At 43.8% G+C, this 22,165-nt stretch overlaps 1 protein-coding gene across 1 annotated transcript in view; it reads right to left on the bottom strand.

Moving 5' to 3' along the window:
* The window catches only part of LOC122810504, a 947,661-nt gene that overhangs the window by 97,026 nt on the left and 828,470 nt on the right, over positions 1 to 22,165 (bottom strand). The window contains exon 9 of the mRNA XM_044082086.1: positions 225 to 542. Within this exon, the coding sequence (XP_043938021.1) occupies positions 225 to 542 (318 nt within the window). The remainder of the gene's footprint in view (positions 1 to 224; positions 543 to 22,165) is intronic.

Here is a 22,165-nt window from a genome sequence, read left to right on the forward strand (position 1 = left end):
AAATTTAGACCATCACTGTTGAAAAATGTGTTTTTTTTCCCATTTCTTTTCTTTGTTAGACTCACTGCTGCTCATCTCTTCTGACAGACCAACCTCATACAGTTAAGTATCAGATAGGAGATGTGCAGCACTAACTCTTTGTATTTTGTGATGAAACACTAGAAGAATCCTGTTCTCTGTTTTATGAAACAAACAATGATATGTTTTGAAATAAAGTTACTTACGCTGCAAAGGTAACACTGCATATTTCTTGAATGTTTGACTGTTTTTCTTGTCTTGGACTCTGAAAGTAAACTCTTTTTCAAAATGATCAGCACTGACATTAAATTGTACTGAGCTTTGCATGCAATAGGTGCCTCCTGCAGAAGGATTTACTGATGTTCGCTTAACTCCATAACCTTTTGTCACTTCTTTATCTTCCAACAACCAGTCGCTCATAATGTCATTGGTAGTTAGGCCATCCACTGTACAGTTCAGGGACAACGGCTTACCATATTTAGGTGTCTCTGGATCCAATGCAATCTGTGAAAATACAGGCATTCCTATAAAATATTAAGATAGTAAATCTAGTTAGAAAAGCCTGGAACACCACAGTTAATAATTTATCATTATGATTCAATAATTTTCTTTTATTTATTTAATTTGAATTTGTTTACCAGGGTATGGCAGTGATCCCAACAGACCTTTTCAGACCTACCCCAAGGTAATCTACAGAAAACAGAGTTATACATGTAGATGAATTGAAATACATACCCAGTTGACAAATAGAACAGGATACAACCTGATTTACAGTCAAAAAGGATACAGATAAATAAGTTGTTCAAAACAAATGTAAAGGATATTAATATGCACACACATGCACAGATTTACACAGAAGATACCAGTCAAATAATATTACAACAACACAATTTACAGCAGTCACAAAGGAGGTAGAAGTGGGGAGTTGAGGAACAACAGGACTATAGATTTGATAAGGTCATCGTGGAGGGGAAGATGTAGAGTTAACAATAGTATATTATACAGGGAAGGAGTACAACGTGTAAGGCAATGAAGGATGAAGCTTGGAGTACATGTGAAGTGAGGCTGAGAAGGGATAAGAAGACAATGGATTTAAAGATGCAGAAGTTATGAGATGGCACTGAGGAAGCAATTGCATTGTGAATAGTACTGGAAGTGTGCGCAGCAAATGAAGTGCATACGACAGGTGATAGCTGAAGGTGCTATTACATCTAGGACAATTAGTTAAATGCATTTGAATCTGGATATAATTCAGAATAGATGCTACAATTGTTGATATTAAGTGGAAATGATTCACAAAGTTTCAGTGCCAGCACAGAGAAGCTGTTACCTCTTTGGCAGAGTTCAGTGAATGGAGTCTGTTGGGAGAGGGAGTTCAGTGAATGGAGTCTGTAGGGAGAGGGAGTTCAGTGAATGGAGTCTGTACGGAGAGGGAATTCAGTGAATGGAGTCTGTAGGGAGAGGGATACAAAAGATAATCAGTGTAACGGGTTGTGTTTCCCTTCTTCTGTTAGTTCATGGTCTGTTAGAAAGTCTTTCGTGAATTGTTTATGTTTTCCTAGCACGATCATGTTAAACCCATATAAGATTGTAATATTTTTGAAGAGTGAGGCTCATTTCAGGATTAGAAGTAACAGACTTTGAAATTTGATTTTACTAGCACGTGAAGTGAAGCAGGCTTTAGTTAATTGTATGGTATATTTTAAAGCAAGGCTAGTCTACTGTTCAGAGTACAATTATTTAAAATAATCAAATCTGGCTAATGCACACCATTAAAAACTAAAAATACTTATTGGATAACAAATGAATGACCTCAGTGACTCTAACACCCTGTAGACTGTGTTGTAAAATCTCCAGAGGTGAAAGAACTTTTTCTGAAGTTGGACAAGCTACTTGGAACCACTTTCCTGCAGATATGAGGAAAGAGAATACATTATGGCTCTTTCAGCAGCTCTTAAAAGAATCTGCCTGTACTTGCTTCAAAGATAACTGGTAAATCAGGTGGAATGAGTCCACCCAGTTCTGTAACTGGATAATTACACCTTGAGATTTATTTAGCTTTAACTGTAAAGGATTAAACTTCATGTGTCTCAGTGACTGATGTAAATATTTTGCTTACTTATGTAAACATGTCAGTATTGTGCACACAAACTCATTCATGTTTCATTTGTTCTTTGCCATAACCCTGACATACTTCATATGTTCAAAACTGTTACTTGATTTATTATTTATTTGTTTTGTTTTGCCACGGTGGCCTGGGCTGCAGCTGAAAAAGGTCTAGTGACCAGGCTACTTACGTAGCTAACAAAAATGCAAGTAACTAAGTAAATAAATAAATAAGTACTAGAGGCTAGTTTGGCAATGACCTGGACTTGTTCTGTGAAATGTGTTTGTAGCTTGGCTGACTACTGAGCTGAAGTATCACGGATCCTCCACCTCAACATTTTAGTGAATCTAAAATTAGACATGTATTTGCAGAAAGAAATGTAGGTTAGGACTACCATCTTTTAACAAGGGCTTTTATGGTGATGATTACATCAAGAGATTGTGTCCTGAGGAAGGAGTCAAGTTACTCCGCTTTGTTTTTTATGCCTCCTGCATTCATACGGCAGAATTCTTCAATATCGGGACTTCTTGGTACTTGGATGATGCTCATGCCAGTGACTGACTTTGTAACAAATAAAACATTCAAAGATGCTATAAAAAGAATCAAAGGCAAGTTCCCCTAGCATAACGGTTGAAGGAAATGAGCTGTGTGTAACCAACTGACACTTTTTGCTCAAAATGCTGTCCAACACTAACTGCACTTTTGTATATTATGTTATATATAGTCGTATGTGGTGCTTTAGTACCACTACAATAAAGGATGGGCTCATCCTTTTTATCAGAATTATATGATTTCAGTTTACTGCCATCCCTTGCTACATGGCTCAGACTTTGTTACAGCAAAAGTCTACAGAGTAGCATAACCCATAACTACGAGTGCAGTCAGCCTCTTAACTCCAACCACAAATCACTGAAAAATTATTCCCAGAAATGAAATTCTCGAAGCATCCCAAAGATAGCAAGTGGGTCTCAATTCTTGGCTCTAGAATGGTGTGTACTATGTAGGGTCAGTTTCTTATAGCCATCTCATTTCTTATAGGCAAACCAAAAAATTTGCCTATCTCAGGAGTGATCACTATACTTTCAGAAAGTACAGTTGTGTACACTTACCATAAATGTAGATGTTCGAGTGTATTCACTGTTGCAGTCATTACATTTGGGGAAATCTGCTGGCAGGTTGCCCTCAGTCGGCCTGATTAACAAAGTCTTGGGTCCTGTGTCGGTTGCTGTCTCTTCTTCCATTACGTCAGGTCGTCAGGGGTATAAAACATGCATCCGATGCCATTACATAATTTTTTCTTGCCTCAGATGTCAGGTGCCCCCTAATGGGGAGCAAATAAAATTAAAAACTCAAAAATATACCTCCAACCAAAATCAAATACACCAAAAAGGCTTTAAAGCACAGTAAAAGAAAGTAGAGGTATAGCCCGAGAAAAGTAGGGGGCTGGAGGGAGGGTAACCAGGACTGCAATAGTGAATACACTCGAACATCTACAATTATGGTAAGTGTACACAACTGTACTATGTTCTTTGTGTTTCACTGTTGCAGTCATTACATTTGGGTAGATTCCCAAAGCTATCATTGGGAGGAGGAGTTTATACAGCATTAGGGCTAGCTATAAGGCCCTGTAAGACAGCAGTGGCAAAGCCAGCTCTGGATTTAGAGAAAACTGGTAAAAGATAATGCTTGGTGAAAGTATGTACAGAACTCCAGGTAGCAGCTTCTAGAATATTCCTGGTAGGAACACCTCTGAGAAAGGTTGCAGAAGTAGATGCAGCCCTGGTGGAGTGAGATCTGATCTCCTGGGGGATAGGTTTTCCATGGTGCTTATAACAGAAATGAATGCAATGGCTTATCCATTTAGAAATGGTTTGTTTTGAAATAGCCTTCCCCTCTACCACTGCAGCAAATGCTACCAGCAATTGTTCAGGTTTTTTTCGAGATTTAGTCCTGTCCAAGTAGAATCTAAGTTATCTGTGCACATCCAAAGAATGCAGAATCCGCTCCCCTTTGTTCTGTGGATTGTGAAAGAAGGTTGGCAAATGAATGGACTGATTAAGAGCCACACTGGAAACAACCTTTGGCATGAAGGATGGATCGGTCTTCTGAGATACCCTGTCCGCATGAAGGATGATGAAAGGCTCCACTGCCATAAGGGCCTGTAATTCAGATATCCTTCTAGCTGAAGTGATTGCTAAACAGAAGGCTGTTTTCCAAAAAAATAAATTTTAAGTGTGCAGTAGCAGCTGGCTCAAAAGAAGGGAGGGTGAGCTTCTCCAAAACAAAGGTAAGGTCCCAAGCAGGGGTAGGAGCTCTCCTGAGTGGTCTCAAGTTGTTTGCCCCTCTGAGATACTGCTTGAGCAGGGGATGAGAGAAGAGGGGTGGTTCTGTGTTATAGTGAGCTGAAATAGCTGAAGCATGGATTTTAATAGAGGAAAAAGACAGGCCCTTGTGAAGCATCTCAGTTAAGTATTGCAAAATCTGAGGTAAACTGGGTGCTGCTGTGCTCATCCCTAAAGACTGGTTCCAGGTACAGAATCTTTTCCATTTGTCAGCATAAGATTTTCTAGTACTAGGTCTTCCTGCCTCCAAGATGACAGCCATCACAGGTTTGCTGAGGGATAAGGGTGAATTTAAGTGATTACCCGGGCTGAAAGGTTCAAGGTTGGAAGGTGAGGGTGCAAAATTTGGTTCTCCTGCTGAGACAGCAAGGAAGGGGTCTGAGGCAGGTGCCATGGAGATATTTGTGACACACTGCGCAGGAGTGGGTACCAGTGCTGGCGGGGCTAGTCTGGAGCAATCAAAATCATTCTTGGTTTGTCCTGTTTGACTTTTAGCAGAACTTTGGAGAGCAGAAGCAGGGGGGGGAAAGGCGTAGACTGACAGGTTTTTCCAGCTGAAGGACAGAGCATCCACTTTCCAGGCTTCTTTGTGGGGAGTTCTTGTGCAAAACTTGTCCAACTGGTAGTTATGGGGGGAGACAAATAGATCTATATCTGGGCTCCCCCATTTGGTTGTCAACATGTTGAAAATCCGTGGTTCCAGTTTCCACTCGTGTGGGTCCATGAGATTTCTGCTAAGTCCGTCTGCCAGTGTATTTATTTTACTGGCAGGTAGGTGCACTTGATAGCTCAAGGCTGTGTTCCACAATGCCATTGCTAGCCTGCAGAGGGGGTAAGAATGTGTACCCCTCCTGCTGGTTTATGTACCACATAACCGTGGTGTTGTCCGTCTTTACCATTAGTTGTCCTGGAAGAATGTAGTCCTTGAAGGCTGTCAGAGCATTCTGTACAGCTAACATTTCTTTTTGACTGATATGTAGGTGCACATGATTTGGGTTCCATTTGCCTTGAATGCACTTCCCTGCCAGGTGAGCCCCCCATGCATAATCTGATGCATCTGCAGTTAGGGTTTGGGCGGCAGGGGGTATTGTGAATGGCAGTCCCTTATTTTGGTGGCAGGCCTCTGCCCATAATAGGAATTCCAGGTGTAGGCAAGGTATGATAGGAATAACTGTTTCCAGGCTGTGACAATGTTAACTCCATAGACTTTTTTAAGTACCACTGTAGTTTCCTCATATGCAGTCTTGCATATGGAATTAGAAGAATGCAGGAGGCCATGAACCCCAAGGCTTGCCGTATTTGTCTTGCAGATAAGCAGGGTTTTGTGGCCACTTGTTTGAATAAGTTACCAAATGAATTTGCTTCTCTGGCATGAGGAAAGCCACCTGGGCAGTTGTATTCATGCTTGCACCCAGGAATGTAATCTGTTGAGAGGGTATCAGTTGTGATTTCTTTTTATTTATGGTGTACCCCAAACAAGTTAGAATCCTTTTTACAAACGCCAGATGATTTAGAAGTATGTCCCGGTTTTCTGCCTGAATTAGACAATCGTCCAGGTATGGATATATATGAATATTTCTTTGCCTGCAAAATGCAATAACTGGAGCCAGGCACTTTGTGAATACCATGGGAGCAGTAGATAACCCAAAGGGCAGAAAAAAAGTTGTCTTACCATAACGTTCCATCTGTATTGTTGATCCTCGTTCAGTCATTACGTATGGGTATCTGTTCCAACCTCGGAACCGAGCTGGCCATTTTCCAAGCTCGCGTCAGCTACAAACCCTCCAGCTAAACTCTTACCCATAATCCCCCTCTCCCTGTTACCTCAGATTGAGTTTGCAAGTCAAAAGAAGGTAAAGGCTACCTCTGGTCAAATGACCTAAGAGAACCGGATGGTGAGATCCACTAGAAGCCATAGGAGGGGGAAGGAGGGAGGATCGTAATGACTGAACGAGGATCGACAATACAGATGGAACGTTATGGTAAGACATAACTTCTTTATCTGATATTGTTAATCCTAATTCATTCCTTACATATTGGACAGAGTCCCCAGCTACCTCTATTCCTGGCAGGCTCTCATGGAAGGACATTTCTGAGCACCATAGAACCAAAAGATGATCTTCCCCTGGAGGCCAAATCCAATTTGTAATGATTGATGAAGGTGTGAGGCATAGCCCAAGTTGCAGCTACACAGATGTCATGTAAAGAAGCTCAGGCATGGAAGGCAGCAGAAGTTGCCACCAACCTTGTTGAATGAGCCTTCATGGTAGTAGGCAACGGAATATTACGTTGTTTATAAATGAAGGTCACACAGTTTTTCAACCATCTAGCTAATGTGACCTTAGCAACAGCAGATCCTAATCTAGGTCCAGAATAGATCAAAAATAACTGGTCAGATTTACGATAAGACCTAGTCCTGTTTAAGTAAAAATGGATTTGCCTGTGAATATCTAGGGTATGTAGGCAATATTCTCCTCGGTTTTGAATGATTGGGAAAGAAAACTGGCAATTCAATGCTTTGATTAATGGACATTTCAGAGATCACTTTTGGCAAAAATGAAGGATTAGTTCTCAAAGACAATATCTCTATGAAAAATCAAGTATGGACTCTTGATGCATAAAGCTTGAAGCTCAGAGATGCGTCTGGCAGAAGTAATGGCAACCAAAAACAAGGTTTTCCATGACAAATATTTGAGGTTGCAATAAGAAGCTGGTTCGAAGGGGGCATTGTCAGAGCTTGTAGAACTAATGACAGATCCCATGGTTAAATAGGTTCTCTAAAAGGTGGCTTCAGATGATTCACACCTTTTATGTAGGTCTTGCACAATTTGTGTGACATAAGAGAGGAGTCTTGGACACCCTCATGGAAATTAGATATTGCAGCCAAATGAACTCTAATGGTAGAGGCCGATAGACCCGATTGAAAAAGGTCGGCCAGATACTTTAGTATTATCGACACTGGTGCTGAGAAGGGATCTACTTGCTTTTCTTTCAGTCAGCAGGTAAATCTTTTCCACTTGCTTAGATAAGTAATTCTACAGGAAGACTTATGAGATGCAATGAGAATGTCACGTACTGGTAAAGAAAGATTCTGCCTGGCAATCAAAGGAATTGGAGTAGCCAAGCTGTGAGCTTCAGGCTGTCCAAGTTGGGATGAATCAGGTTCTGCAGATGTGAGATCAACTCCGGGGTTGGATGGAGAAACCATGGTCGATCTAGTAGGTGAGGCCAAAGGAAAGGGAACCAAATCTGACGAGGCCAATATGGTGCTATGAGGATCACCTTGCTCTTCAACCGACGGGTTTTCTTCAGAAATTGGGGAATGAGTGGAAAAGGTGGGAATGCATAAAGAAGACCCGATGGCCAATCGTGGACTAGAGCATCCCTGGGTGACTGTCCCAGAGGGGGAATCAGAGTGAAGTAGTTGCTGCATTTGTAGTCGGTCGGGGATGCAAAGAGGTTGCAGCAAGGAAGGCCCCAGCGGTGGAAGATCTCCGCCGCTATCAAGGGATTCAGGGACCACTCGTGAGGTTGTAGAATGCACCTGCTGAGTCTGTCTGCTATCACGTTGGAACTCCCGGGAATGTGCATTGCTAGCAGAAAACAGTTGGTAGCCATCGCCCATTGCCATATCCTCATGGCCTCTCGACAAAGGGGGTAAGATTTGGTTCCACCTTGTTTGTTGATGTACCAGACCACTGCCATGTTGTCTGACTGAATCGCAATCGTTCCAGATGGCAGCAGGGAATGGAATGCTTGCAATGCCAGAAGCACCGCCCTCAGCTCTAGAACATTTATATGCATTTGGGCCTCCAATACGGACCAAGTGCCTTGGACTGTCTGTCCCTGACATAGCCCCCCCCCCCCCCATCAGGGAGGCGTCCATGGTCACTGTGGCCTTGGGTTGCTGGGGAGAAAAGGGGCGAGACCATTGTGACAGATTGTGTGTCATCCACCAATTTAATTCCTGTTTGCACCTGTGGGTTACTCGAATCTTGGCTGAATGAGGATGCTGAAAAGGATACCACTGGGTGAGCAGTAGCCATTGTAGAAGCCTCATATGAAACCTGGCCAGGTGACAATGGTTATGCAGGCTGCCATGGAACCCAACAGCTGTGGGACAGAGTGAGCTATGGATTTCTCCCTTGAAAGGATTGGGATCAGTTGTTGCTTTATCCTTAGAATTCTGTGCTCTGGAATGGCAGCTCTGCAGTTCTTTGTATCCAAGATAACCCCTATGAATTCTGTGGACCGAGATGGGGTGAGATTGGATTTTAGCCAGTTTATGGTTATGCCTAGCCTTTGTGCAGCGAGGAGAGAGTATGCCAGGGCTTCTCTCAGTAGATGTCTGGTGGGGCGGAAATGAGCCAGTCATCTAGGTATGGAAACACCTGGAATCCTTGTAGTCGCAAGTGAGCTGAGATGACTGCCATGCACTTTGTGAACACTCTGGGGGCTGTAGAGAGTCTGAAGGGCAGTACTCTGAACTGGTAGTGACTGGCTCCCACACAGAAGTGCAGAAATCTTGATGGCCTGTCCACTTTTATGTGGTAGTACGCATCTTGAAGATCTATCGAGCACATCCAATCGTCTTTTCCAAAAGTGGGAGGATAGACTGTATTATGACCATATGGAATTTTTGTACTCTCACAAACTTGTTCAATACACTAAGATCCAAAATTGGTCTCCAGTCCCCGGTTTTCTTTGGCACCAAAAATAGTCTTGAGTAGAATCCGGATCCTATCTGGTCTGGAGGGACTATTTGGATGACTCTCTTTCTTAGCAGTTTTTCTATCTCTATTGCTGCTTCTTCCCTTTGACTGGGTGGAACATCATGAAGGTATTTTGAAGGGATAGGACAAAGATCGAAGGGGATATGATAACCTCTAGCTATAATCCTTTGTACCCAAGAATCGGTGGTGATAGTTAGCCAGGCAGAACGGTACAAGGAGAAACGACCCCTAACCACCACCAGAGGAAAGGAGCTGGGCCGCTCTTCAGGAGCGCTGGTAGGATTGGCCAGGGAAAGAGTCCCTGGAAAGTACAGTTGTGTACACTTACCATAAATGTAGATGTTCAAGTGTGTTCACTGTTGCAGTCATTACAATTGGGTTATCCTGCTGGCAGGCTACCCGCAGTCGGCCTGAATTCCAAAGTCTAGGTCTGGCGTCGGTTGCTTTCGCATCCTCCCTGACGTCAGTGCGCCAGGGGTATACAAAGATGCAGCCAACGCCATTTTCTTCAGTTTTTCTTGCCCCAGATGTCAGGTGCCCCCAAAAGGGTAGGCTAAAAATATGTAAATAAAGCATTCATGCACTAAAGTAAATTATGCCTTCATCTACAAGCAAATACACCACATACGTTGTATAGAATAGAGAAGTACAGATAAGTCCCAGCAAAGATAAGGGGGATGGTGGGTAGGTAACCTGGACTGCAACAGTGAATACACTCAAACATCTACATTTATGGTAAGTGTACACAACTGTACTATGTTCATCGTGTTTCACTGTTGCAGTCATTACAATTGGGTTGAATCCCAAAGCTCAGGTTGGGAGGCTGGATCTAAATAGGATTAGGAGCGGCTATGAGGCCCTGCAGAACTGCAGTGGCAAAGCCTGCCCTGGATTTAGAGTAGAGTGGTAAGTGGTAGTGCTTTGTAAAGGTGTGCACTGAACTCCAAGTTGCAGCCTCTAAAATGTCTTTGGTTGGTACTCCTCTGAGGAAGGCTGCTGCTCTGGTTGAATGTGGCCTAATGCCCTTAAGCACTGGTTTGCCATGTTGTGAATAGCAGAAACGAATGCAGTGGCCTATCCATGTTGAAATAGTCTGCTTTGAGATAGCCTTTCCTTGTGATCCTGCATCATATGCCACTAGTAATTGCTCAGTGTTTCTGAAAGCTTTGGTTCTGTTCAAGTAGAAGCGTAACTGTCTGTGTATGTTCAAAGAATGCAAAAGTCTCAAACCCTTATTCTGTGGGTTTGGATAAAAGGTAGGCAAATGAACAGTTTGGTTAAGGGCCACACTGGACACTACCTTAGGCATAAATGTCGGGTTTGTCCTCAGAGAAACCCTATTTGGATGAAAAATGATAAAAGGTTCCACATCCATGAGTGCCTGTAGCTCTGAGACTCATCTTGCAGAGGTTATTGCTAGCAGCACAGCTGTTTTCCAAGATAAAAATTTAATATCAGCTGTAGAGGCTGGCTCAAAAGGAGGTAGGGTGAGTTTTTCCAAGACTAAATTGAGGTCTCATGCAGGTATTGGTGATCTCCTTGGAGGCCTTAAGTTTTTGGCTCCTCTGAGGTACTGCCTTAATAAAGGATGAGAAAAAATAGGTGGCTCTGTACGGTAATGAGCTGAAATGGCAGAAGCATGAATTTTAATTGATGAAAAGGATAGGCCTTTGTCCAGCATCTCAGTTAAGTATTGCAAAATCTGAGGAAAATTTGGTACAGTGGTGTCAATCCCCTGTGCCTGGTTCCAAGCACAGAATCTCTTCCATTTTCCAGCATAAGATTTTCTGGTACTAGGCTTCCTGGCCTCCAAAATGACATCCATCACTGCTTTAGTGATAGGTGTGTTTTGAATGGCTACATTATCCACCATGCTGCCAGATTTAAGGTCTTGAGTTGACTGTGCAGGATCTGATTGTTTTGTTGGGACAGCAAGTGAGGTATTTGAGGTAATGTCCAGGCTGGGCATCAAGACAAGTTCCTTAGGATTGGTTACCAGTGTTGGCGGGGCCAGTCTGGGGCAATCAGTATCATTTTTGACTTCTCTTGTCTGACCTTTAGGAGTACCTTAGGGAGGAGAGGCAGTGGAGGAAATGCATACACTGTTAAGTTTTTCCAGCTGAAAGATACAGCATCCACTTTCCATGCTTGTCTGTGATAAGTCCTTGTGCAGAATCTTTGTAGTTGGCAATTGTGAGGGGAGGCAAATAGATCCATGTCCGGGCATCCCCAGGTCCTTGTTATCATGCTGAAGTCTTGCGGATCCAATTTCCACTTGTGGGGATCCATGAGGTTTCTGCTTAGTTCGTCTGCCAGAGTATTTATCTTTCCTGGCAGGAAATGTGCCTGCAGATGTACTTGGTAAGTCAATGCTGTGTCCCACAAAGTCATGGCTAGTCTGCAAAGAGGGTAGGAATGAGTGCCTCCCTGCCTGTTTATATACCACATGACCGTAGTATTGTCTGTCTTTGTCAGTAGTTGTCCCGGATGAAGTAGATCCTTGAAGGCTGTCAGGGCATTCTGAACAGCTAGCATCTCTTTTTGATTGATATGTAGATGCTTTTGGTTTACGGACCAAGTGCCCTGAATACATCTTCCTGCCATGTGGACCCCCCAGGCATAATTTGATGCATCCGTTGTTATTATCTGCCTGGCTGGGGATAAAATGAATGGCTGCCCCTTGTTGTGGTGACAGGCCTTTGCCCATCGAAACTCCTGTTGCAGGCAGGGAATGAGGGTAATTATTGTTTCCAGGCTGTGCCAATGTTGAGTCCAAACACTTTTTAGATACCATTGAAGTTTCCTCATATGCAGTCTTGCATATGGAATTAGCAGAATGCAGGATGCCATGAAGCCCAAAGCCTGCAGCATTTTTCTTGCAGATAACTGGGCCTTGGTTGCCAACAGTTTGAAATAAGTAGTCAGTTGCCTTTGTTTGTCTGGCATGAGATAAGCCATCTGGCCAGTTGTATTTATGCTTGCACCCAGGAATATTATCTCTTGAGAGGGTACTAGTTTTGCTTTCTTTTCGTTTACTGTGTACCCTAGGCATGTTAGTAATCTTTTTACAAATGCCAGATGCTGTAGTAGAATGTCTTTGTTCTCTGCTTGAATGAGGCAGTCGTCCAAGTAAGGATATATCTGTATTCCTCTTTGTCTGCAGAATGCATTTACTGGTGCCAGGCATTTTGTGAAGATCCTGGGTGCAGTAGATAAGCCAAAGGGCAGTGCAGAGAATTGGTAGTGCATTGAGCCAGCTATGAATCTGAGGTATCTTCTGCATGATTGTCTGATTGGGACATGCAGGTATGCCTCTTTTAGGTCTAAAGTCACAAGCCAAGCCTTCTTGCCCAAATTTTGGAATATCCAGATATGTGTTTAGAATAGATGGGTCCAGTATTGGTCTCCAGGCTTTGTGCTTTCTGGGCACCAAGAACAGTCTTGAGTAAAATCCTTGTCCCCGCTCTTGCTCTGGTACTTGCTGAATGGCCCTCATGTCCATGAGGGATGAAACTTGTTTTTGTGCCTCTGCCCATTGATTTTTTGGCAGGTCTGACAAACCGTTTGCCCTTGGCAGGGTATGAAAGTGAAATTTGTAGCCTTATGACACTATGTCCAAGACCTATTTGTCCTGGGTTATTATGTGCCAATTTTGATGAAAAGGTGCTAGTTTTCCCCCTAAAGGTACTGCCAGAAGATAAGTGCTTGGCGCACACAGGGGGAAGTCATTGGGACTGTTTCCTGTATGACTGTGATTTGTCTTCTCCACTTTTGGAGGTAGAAGTATCCCACTGTTTAGACCTGTATGTGCCTTGAGGCTGGGATCTGCCTCTAGGGCGTCTGTATCTGCCCCTTTGTGGCCTGTCTGACACTGGAAAGAACCAATTTTTTGTAGGCCAGTGTCTGCTAAATCTTGGAGGCTGTACCTCTAAGAAATCTTTGACTGTTTGCATAGATTTAGCTTTGTCCTCCATTTTCTTCAACACCTCTTCTGCTTTAATACCAAACAAGGTATCATGCTGTAATGGAGCATCTAATAATTTTGCTTTAACATGATCAGGTAGATTCTGTTCCTTTAACCAAGCATGCCTCCTAATGATAGAACCCGTAACAGCGGCCATGCAGGAGGCCTCCAGAGAATCAAAACCACATTGCAAAGTATGCTTTCCAACTTGTTCAGCTGCATGCAATAAATCCTGCATTTCTTTATTTTCTGCACATTCAGAATTTATCAACATTTTCTGTTTAAGCAGTGACATAATGTATTGCTGATATTTAAGCATATGAAACTGACAATTTAAAGCCCTTATAGCCAAGGTAGCAGAAGTGTAAATCTTTTTTCCCCCATCTGTCCAGTGCCCTAGAATCTCTGTCAGAGGGGGTAGGGTTTTTTGCAGTGGAAGCCTTGACCCCTTTGGGACCCTGATAGATAGTTTCTGGGTCAGCAGCAGGGTTTTTAAACAGAAATGTACGTGAATCAGGAACCCTGTAGTATCCGTCTGGCTTAACAGGAGCTGGTGGTAAGCAATCAGGAGTCAGACTGGACTCTGAAAATACATCATCTACAATGTCTAACACAGGTGGAATAGCAAGGGGCCTGTGCTGAGGTAGTAAAAGGAAGTCTCTGAGCCTTTTCTTAGAATCTGAATAATCTTGGCTCTCCCAGTGGAAATGCTCCCTCATGGTATGCAGAGATTCCCCAAAAGAATAATCCTCAGGAGGAGAGGCTGAAGGGATTGATTCTTCAGCATCAGAATCCTCATAGGGAGGAAGAGAGTATTCCTGATCAGAAGATGAATCAGATGAAATGGAAATCTGATCTGAAGATTCATATGCTGTCTCTTGCCTAGACCTCTTATCAGGAGGGGGATGGGAACCCCTGATCAAAGTAATTAGGTCTTCGGCCATTTTGAGCATCTGCTTTTTGGGCATGGAGGCCTGTCCATGGGGCTGTTGTACTTGTTTCTTTGTCTTTACAGGTGCTTTAGTCTTTGCCTTTGAAGCTGAAGTCGTTTTAACGTATAATTGCGTAGGCCTGAAAACACCCTCAGAAGCCGATGCCTGCTCAGCGGCTCCGGACCCATCTGAGGGAATAGTTTCCGAGGTTCCAATACCTTGAGTTTCTAGCGGCCCAGTCGGCTCCACGTGGGAGTCGGTAGTGACCTGCAGCTCTAAAGTAGCGGGCGTCAGGGGCTGTGAAAGTGTCTCACTGAGAACTGGCGACTTGCTTAGAAGCCTTGTCATCAGTTCTGGACCTCGGATGCCTGTCCTTTTCTTTTTCTTTGCGCTTCTTGTGAATTCCAGTAGTCGGATGGCTATCCGATGACATTCTGTAATTAAATCTTCTGCCAAAATAGTGAAATGCAAAATCGCACAGACGCTTAATAGTGGGTTGGTTAAATCTAGCACAAAACCGACAATTAGCAATGTCGTGGTCAGGGCCTAGGCAAGGAATACAGTAAGAATGAAAGTCCTTATGAGGTATTTGCTTCCCACAAGAAATACAATTATTAACTTTTTCTGACATCGGTCTGGAGCAAGAAAAAAGTTTCCCCAATGGGGTACTTAGCTTTTAATGAAGACTTTGGATCTGAAATTCGAACACGAATATCTCAGGAGTCGGCCGACCGGCACTTGTGAACTGCTTTTGCTTCGGGCACCGCGCGGCAAGAAAGACTGAAGAAAATGACGTCAGCTGCATCTTTTATACCCCTGGTGCACTGACGTCAGGGAGGAGGCGACAGCAACTGACGCCGGACCTTTGGAATTCAGGCCGACTGCGGGTAGCCTGCCAGCAGGATAACCCAATTGTAATGACTGCAACAGTAAAACACGATGAACATCCCTGGTTACCCTCTGCCCCGAAAGAAGCGTCTTCCCTGTGAGTTTCCCCCTCTGCCTCTATGGGAGAACTCGGCCTGTGTGTCACAGAAAGGACCCTGAGATTTCTTGAACCATATCTTCCCAATCTCTTGGTATCGGGAGAAAGCATGTTGAGAGGAAGAATAACGGACACCTATGGCAGAAAGGTTCTTACCGTCCTGTTCACATCTGGCCAGTTTGCTTTTAACTTTGGGTCCAAACAATGAAGAGGCCTCAATGGCAGTGTTAAGAAAGGAAGCCTTAAAGGGTTCCGCGAAATTGCACAAGTGCATCCACGCTTGTCATCTCAAGACCACAGCTGAACCCGCCCCTCTAGCTACTCCTTCTGATGCGTGAGATATCAGTCGCATACAGGAGTTAGATATTGACTCAGTGGTGGCCAGCTGAGAGGCCACTTTGTCACGGACCTCATCAGACACGGCACCAGCTAAGGTTTCAGAGAGCTCGGAAATTAGATCCCTTTGAAGCCTGGTAAAGTGTGCCATATAATTCAGGGACCTGATAGTAAAGGTTGCTGATGCAAAGGTGCGTTTCCCTATCCTGTCCAGGGCGCAGGACTCTGTTAGGTGGATGGACAGTCTTGCTTTCTTCTTCCGCCAGATCCTTTTTTGTTGCAGCCACCATCACCACAGCATCCGCAGGAAGACCGTTAGACCAATGGGGATCCGTAGCAGGAGGGAACAAAATCTTATCTGGTTCCGGGGAATAGCCTCGACGGTGTCAGGAGCCTTCCACGCACACTGCACGATGAGCCAGACAAGTTCATCGGCAGGTGGTGTAACCCAGGAGGTAGGGGGCCGGGCGCGAAAGGCCTGCAGGAACACAGACTCCCCAGAGGTCGGATTAAAGGACTGCCAGTCACCTCTCTGTTTAAGGATTTTGAGGATATCACCAAAGGATACCTCAGAGGGTGACCGAGGTGATCCTTCCTCCTCATCAAAGTCTGTGTCTTCAGTGAGCGACTCCTCTGTGGAGTCCATGTGCTTCCTCTTACACAAACTTTTCCGGTGGACTTCCTCAGAGGGAGAAGCTGGGGAAGACAGCGGAAAAGGAGTTTCCTGTGGGAATATATCCTAAGGCCCTTGCATCCAGTGTCCGCTAGGTGTGACTTGTGAAAACAGTGTACCAGAGGAGGGCGGGGGGATAGACAGCACAGTATTGCTAGCAGAAGCCAGAGCCTTCTCCATCAGTTGAAAGGCTGGTCTACTTGAAGAGGGGTGAGTGTCCAGGACAGGGGTCACCCCTCCCCTAAGTGGCTCAGCCTGCAGACTCTGAGTCCCCGGATGGCTGTGGAACAGCAAATTACGAGTGTCACAACTGTCAATCTGGGTAGTAGCAAAACTCTCCTGCCACAAAGGCAACTGCGGTTCCTTAGTGAGATCCATAAAGGGAACCGCAGAGGGGAAAGACTGTGCTATATCAATGGACTTCAATGGCAAAGAAGCAGGAGAATAAGAAGGGGTCTTTGGAGATGGGTGATCACCTCCCAAGGAAGGATAGGTCTTGGGGGGGCGGGATACCTCTGTCCAGAAGCACTTGATCCACAAGACGCAACACGTCGTGTTCAGAAAGGCTTCTAGTGGACCTCACGGAGACTGAGGGAAAAACAAGTCTGTCCACAGAAGAGACAAGCTCGGTGCCCAGCTCACCAGGCTGCACCAAAAACAACGGTGCCCAGAGAGACTGGACTACAGGTGTCTGCACCGAGGTAATCATTGGTGCTGAGGTCACAGTCTGCACTGACAAAAATTGGCGCTGAAGTGGTTGTCGGTACCGAAGCTGGAACCGACAAAATTGGAGCCAATAACTGAGGTGTCGGTTCCGAGTAAAATGTCGGAGCCGACGTGGTCAAGGTCTGCGCCAACTGAATGCTCGGTGCCAATGCAGTAGTCGTAATAGTCCAAACCGTGGAGCCCCTCAGTGCCGATATAGTAAAGGCTACAGGAGAAGACGGAGCCAAGATCACTGATGGTGCCGAAGGTCTAGGCACCGAAAGCACTGGGGCTGACTGAGTGAGGTCCGAAGCAGAAACTTTAGCCTTTTTAGATCTTGGCTGGCAGGAATCCCCAGCCGGGGAAGAAGGCAAAGACTTGGCCTTAGTAGGATCATCCAAAATTTTCTTATGGGCTCTAGGAGGGGTTTTAAGCCTCCGACCTAGAAACAGCCTCTGTAAAGGCAGATTTAAGAAGTCCCTTCAGCAATAACTTATTTTTCCTTTCCAACAAGTTTCTGTTAGCAAAATTTTTACAAATAGCACAGGGCGGGTTAACAGACAAATGGGACACCCCCAAGCAATAAACGCACAAAGAGTGTGCATCTGATGTAGGTAATTTGTGTCCATGATCAGAACACCTTTTAAATCCCGGACTACCTTTCTTATCTGCCATGACAGAAAAAGGGGACAGCAGAAAGGGTACCAGCAATGATACAAAAGAATACCCGAAGGTATGAAGAAAGGAAGAGATTACCAACGATGGTAAGGGAGAAATACCTCGCGGCAAAAGGTGTAGAGTAAAGAGAAGAAAACTCAAGAAAATATGGTCGCTAAATGCGATAGGGTAAGAGACAACAAAATATAAACTTTTATGACAGAAAAAAGTTATATATATGAGTAGTCTGACAACAAATATCTATAATTAGCTCAAGAGAAGCAGCTTGACATGACCAAATGGCAATGCGGCAAACGAAATCTGAGGTAACAGGGAGAGGGAGGTTACGGGTAGGAGTTTAGTTCAGGAGTTTGTAGCTGAAGCAAGCTTGTAAAATGGCCGTCTCGGTTCCAAGGTTGGAACTGATACCCATATGTAAGGAATGAACGAGGATTAACAATATCAGATCTGATGATGCAAGTAGCCTGCTTTGAATCGTAGGTATCTTTTGCAAGATTCCCTGATTGAGATGTGCAGGTATGCTTCTTTTAAATCTAGAGTTGCCAACCAGGCAACTTTGCCTAGCATAGGAAGTAACTGGTGAAGAGTCAGCATCTTGAATTTTGGAATGCCCAGAAAGGTGTTTAGAGTAGACAGGTCCAGAATTGGACGCCATGACTTGTCTTTTCTGGGTACCAGAAAAAGCCTGGAATAGAAACTTTGGCCCTTTTCCTCTTCTGGTACTGGTTGAATAGCAGCCCTACTATCCTTTTCTAATACCATCAATAACTTCAGAAACAATAATAAACTATCATCTGCTCTTTTCTTAGACCTCTCCAAGGCCTTTGATATGGTGAACCACATTCAACTCCTCCATACATTAAAAAAACTATCACTCAGCAATTCCACGCTGAAATGGTTCCAATCCTACCTGTCCAATAGGCAACAGGCTGTCCTATGGCAGGACAAATTATCCACATGCCTACCTGTTACACTTGGAGTTCCCCAAGGATCTATTCTTGGCCCTCTTCTCTTCACCATCTTTGTTAATGACCTGCCCACAATCACCCCCATGCCACATGCATTCAATATGCAGATGATTCAACTATCATCAGCACTGCCTCCAACCTGGCAGACCTCACTGCTTCAACCCAAGACACCTTCAACCTTATAGAAAAATGGTTCTCAAGTCGTCAACTAGTTCTCAACCCCAACAAAACAAAACTACTTACTTTCTCACCTACTAACAAGACTCTTCCCCCCACCTTCTCTATTACATCCTCCAATGGAATCACTACATCACCAGAAGCTCACACAAAGCTATTAGGTATTACCATTGATAACTCCCTTAAATTTGACACCCATTTCAATCTAACCATCAAAACCGTCAATAAAAAGTTTGGCTCTCTCTATAAAGTAAAACACTTTCTCACTCCTCACGCTAAAATTACAATTGCCAGCACACACCTACTATCAACTCTTTTCTATGCCTCCCCCCTTTTTACAAACCTAAACAAGACAACCCTTAACAAACTTGCTTCTTGTTACAATCACATAGCTAGAGTTGCCACAAATTCCACCTTTAGAACGCACCACTGCACTAACTTGAAGCAACTAGGGTGGTTAGAGTTTTCCAGCCAACTCCATTTCAACCAACTCAAAACGGCTCACCAGATACTGTATCACCCAGAGAAAACACCAGCTCTGAAAAACATCATTCACCCCTATATTAACCTGCAATCTTTACGCTCCTCCAATAAGATCTTAGCTCAAACTACCAAAGCCAATAATTTTGCTGGGGATTCTCTATTCTCAAACTTTGTAGGTAAAATGTGGAACTCCCTACCGACCATGCTCACCTCAGAACCTTTACTCCTACAATTCAAAAAAAAAGCTTAAACCCCATCTCAATATTCTCTGGCAATGTCCCTGTTCCAAACCTGATTAACCGCTATCATTAACCCTTCTCTTACCTCACTATCCTTAACTGCTTTTTAACAAGGCGCCTCACCTTTTTAACTGACCTATGTTTTTTTTTTTTTTTTTTTTTTTTGTAATATGCTGCTGTTATTTTTTTCCCAAGATGTGATGTATCTTTATATTGTATTTCGAACTCAACTATCTTCCTTTTTTTGCATTAACAATGTTCATATGTCTGTTATGTACCTGGAGCTTTTCTCCCCGGGCCTCCGCTGAAAATGGACATGTATCCAGTCGGACTCTCCCGGTTAACAAATGTAAAATAAAATAAATAAATAAATGCTTAAGAGGGAAAGTACTTGATTTTGAACCTGTGCCCACTGATTTGAGGGCAGGTCTGGCCACCCGTTTGGTGTTGGCAATGTGTGGAAATGAAATCTGTATCCCTGGGATACTATATTTTAAAACCCATTTGTCCTGGGTTATGAGTTCCCAGTTCTTTGCATGAAGAGCAATCTTTCCCCCCAAAGGGGTGGCTAAAAAGTAAGTGCTTGGTAATTTTAAAAGGAAATTACGGAGACTGTTTACCATAGGGGGGTGTCTTGTTATTTCCAGATTTGGAAGTGGAGGCCCCACATTGCTTAGTTCTGAGAGTCCCCTGGGACTGAAACCTGGTGCTTTTGGTGTGTCTGTTTGGCTTGAGAGGATCTGGAAGGAGCTGGAAAAGACCAATTCTTAGTAGGCCAGTGCCTGCTAAATCTTAGAGGTTGTAATTGTAAGAAATTTTTAACAGTTTGCATAGATTTAGCTTTATCTTCTATCTTTTTTAGAACTTCTTCAGCCTTATTGCCAAACAGGCAGTCCTGATTTAAAGGAGCATCCAACAATTTGGCTTTAACATGATCAGGCAGATTGCTCCTTAAGCCAAGCTTGCCTTCTAAGCACAGACAGAGTAAAAGCAGCCTTGCAGTAGGCCTCTAAAGAATCAAAAAGTACAGTTGTGTACACTTACCATAAATGTAGATGTTCGTGTGTATTCACTGTTGCAGTCATTACATTTGGGTAATCTCAGTCAGCCTGATTAACAAAGTCTTGGGTCCTGCGTCGGTTGCTGTCCCTTCTTCCATGACGTCAGGTCGTCAGGGGTATAAAACATGTAGCCGACGCCATTACATCAGTTTTTGTTGCCCCAGATGTCAGGTGCCCCCCAAATGGGGAGCAAAAAATATAAATAATTTTAAACACAAAAATATATACCTCCAAAGTAAAGCAAATACACCAAAAAGGCTTTTAAGTGTAGAAAAATAAAGGAGAGGCATAGTAAGAGAAAAAACAGGGGGTTGGAGGGAGGGTAACCAGGACTGCAACAGTGAATACACTTGAACATCTACAATTATGGTAAGTGTACACAACTGTACTATGTTCTTCGTGTTTCACTGTTGCAGTGATTACATTTGGGTAGATTCCCAAAGCTATGGTTGGGAGGATGGATGTATACAGCATAAGGACCAGCTATAAGGCCCTGCAAAACATCAGTGGCAAAGCCAGCTCTGGATTTAGAGAAAATTGGTAAATGGTAATGCTTGGTGAAAGTATGAACTGAACTCCAGGTAGCAGCTTCAAGAATATCCCTGGTAGGAACACCTCGGAGAAAGGCTGTAGAAGTAGATGCAGCCCTGGTGGAATTGGATCTGATCCCCTGGGGGATAGGTTTTCCATGGTGCTTATAGCAGAAATGAATGCAATGGCTTATCCATTTGGAAATGGTTTGATTTGAAATAGCCTTTCCCTCTGCCCCTGCAGCAAATGCTACCAGCAGTTGTTCAGATTTTCTTTGAGATTTAGTCCTGTCCAAGTAAAAATCTAAGTTATTTGTGTACGTCCAATGAATGCAATATCCACTCCCCTTTGCTCTGTGGATTGGGAAAGAAAGTAGGCAAATGAATGGACTGATTAAGAGCAACACTGGATACCACCTTGGGCATGAAGGATGGGTTGGTCCTGAGTGACATCCTGTCCGCGTGAAAGATGATGAAAGGCTCCACTGCCATAAGGGCTTGTAATTCAGAAATCCTTCTAGCTGAAGTGATTGCTAAAAGGAAAGCTGTTTTCCAAGAAAGGAATTTTAAGTCTGCAGTAGCAGCTGGCTCGAAAGGAGGTAGAGTGAGTTTTTCCAATACAAAGTTAAGGTCCCAGGCAGGGGTTGGAGCTCTCGTGGGTGGCCTTAAGTTTTTAGCCCCTCTGAGATACTGCTTTAACAGAAAATGAGAGAAGATGGGGGGGGGGGTTCTGTGTTGCAATGAGCTGAAATGGTTGAGGCATGTATTTTTATGGAAGAAAAAGATAGGACCTTGTGAAGTATTTCAGTTAAGTATTGCAAAATCTGAAGTAAATTGGGCACTGCTGTGGTCATCCCTTGAGATTAATTCCAGGTACACAATCTTTTCCATTTGTCAGCATAAGATTTTCTGGTACTAGGTCTTCTTGCCTCCAAAATGACATCCATCACAGGTTTGCTGAGGGATGCTAAGGGAGAATTTAGGTGATCAGCCAAGCTGCGAGATTCAATGTTTGGAGCTGAGGGTGCAGAATTTGGTTGTTCTGCTGAGACAGTAAGGAAGGTGTCTGAGGCAGGTACCATGGAGAAAGTTGTGACAGACTGCATAGGAGTGGGTACCAGTGTTGGCGAGGCCAGTCTGGAGCAAGCAAAATCATCTTTGGTTTGCCCTGTTTGACTTTTAGTAGAACTTTGGACAGCAAAGGCAGAGGGGGAAAAGTCTTGGGTCCTGCGTC

This window comes from Protopterus annectens, chromosome 9.part0, assembly GCF_019279795.1.
Source record: "Protopterus annectens isolate FY-2018-M chromosome 9.part0, PAN1.0, whole genome shotgun sequence".
NCBI lineage: Eukaryota > Metazoa > Chordata > Ceratodontiformes > Protopteridae > Protopterus > Protopterus annectens.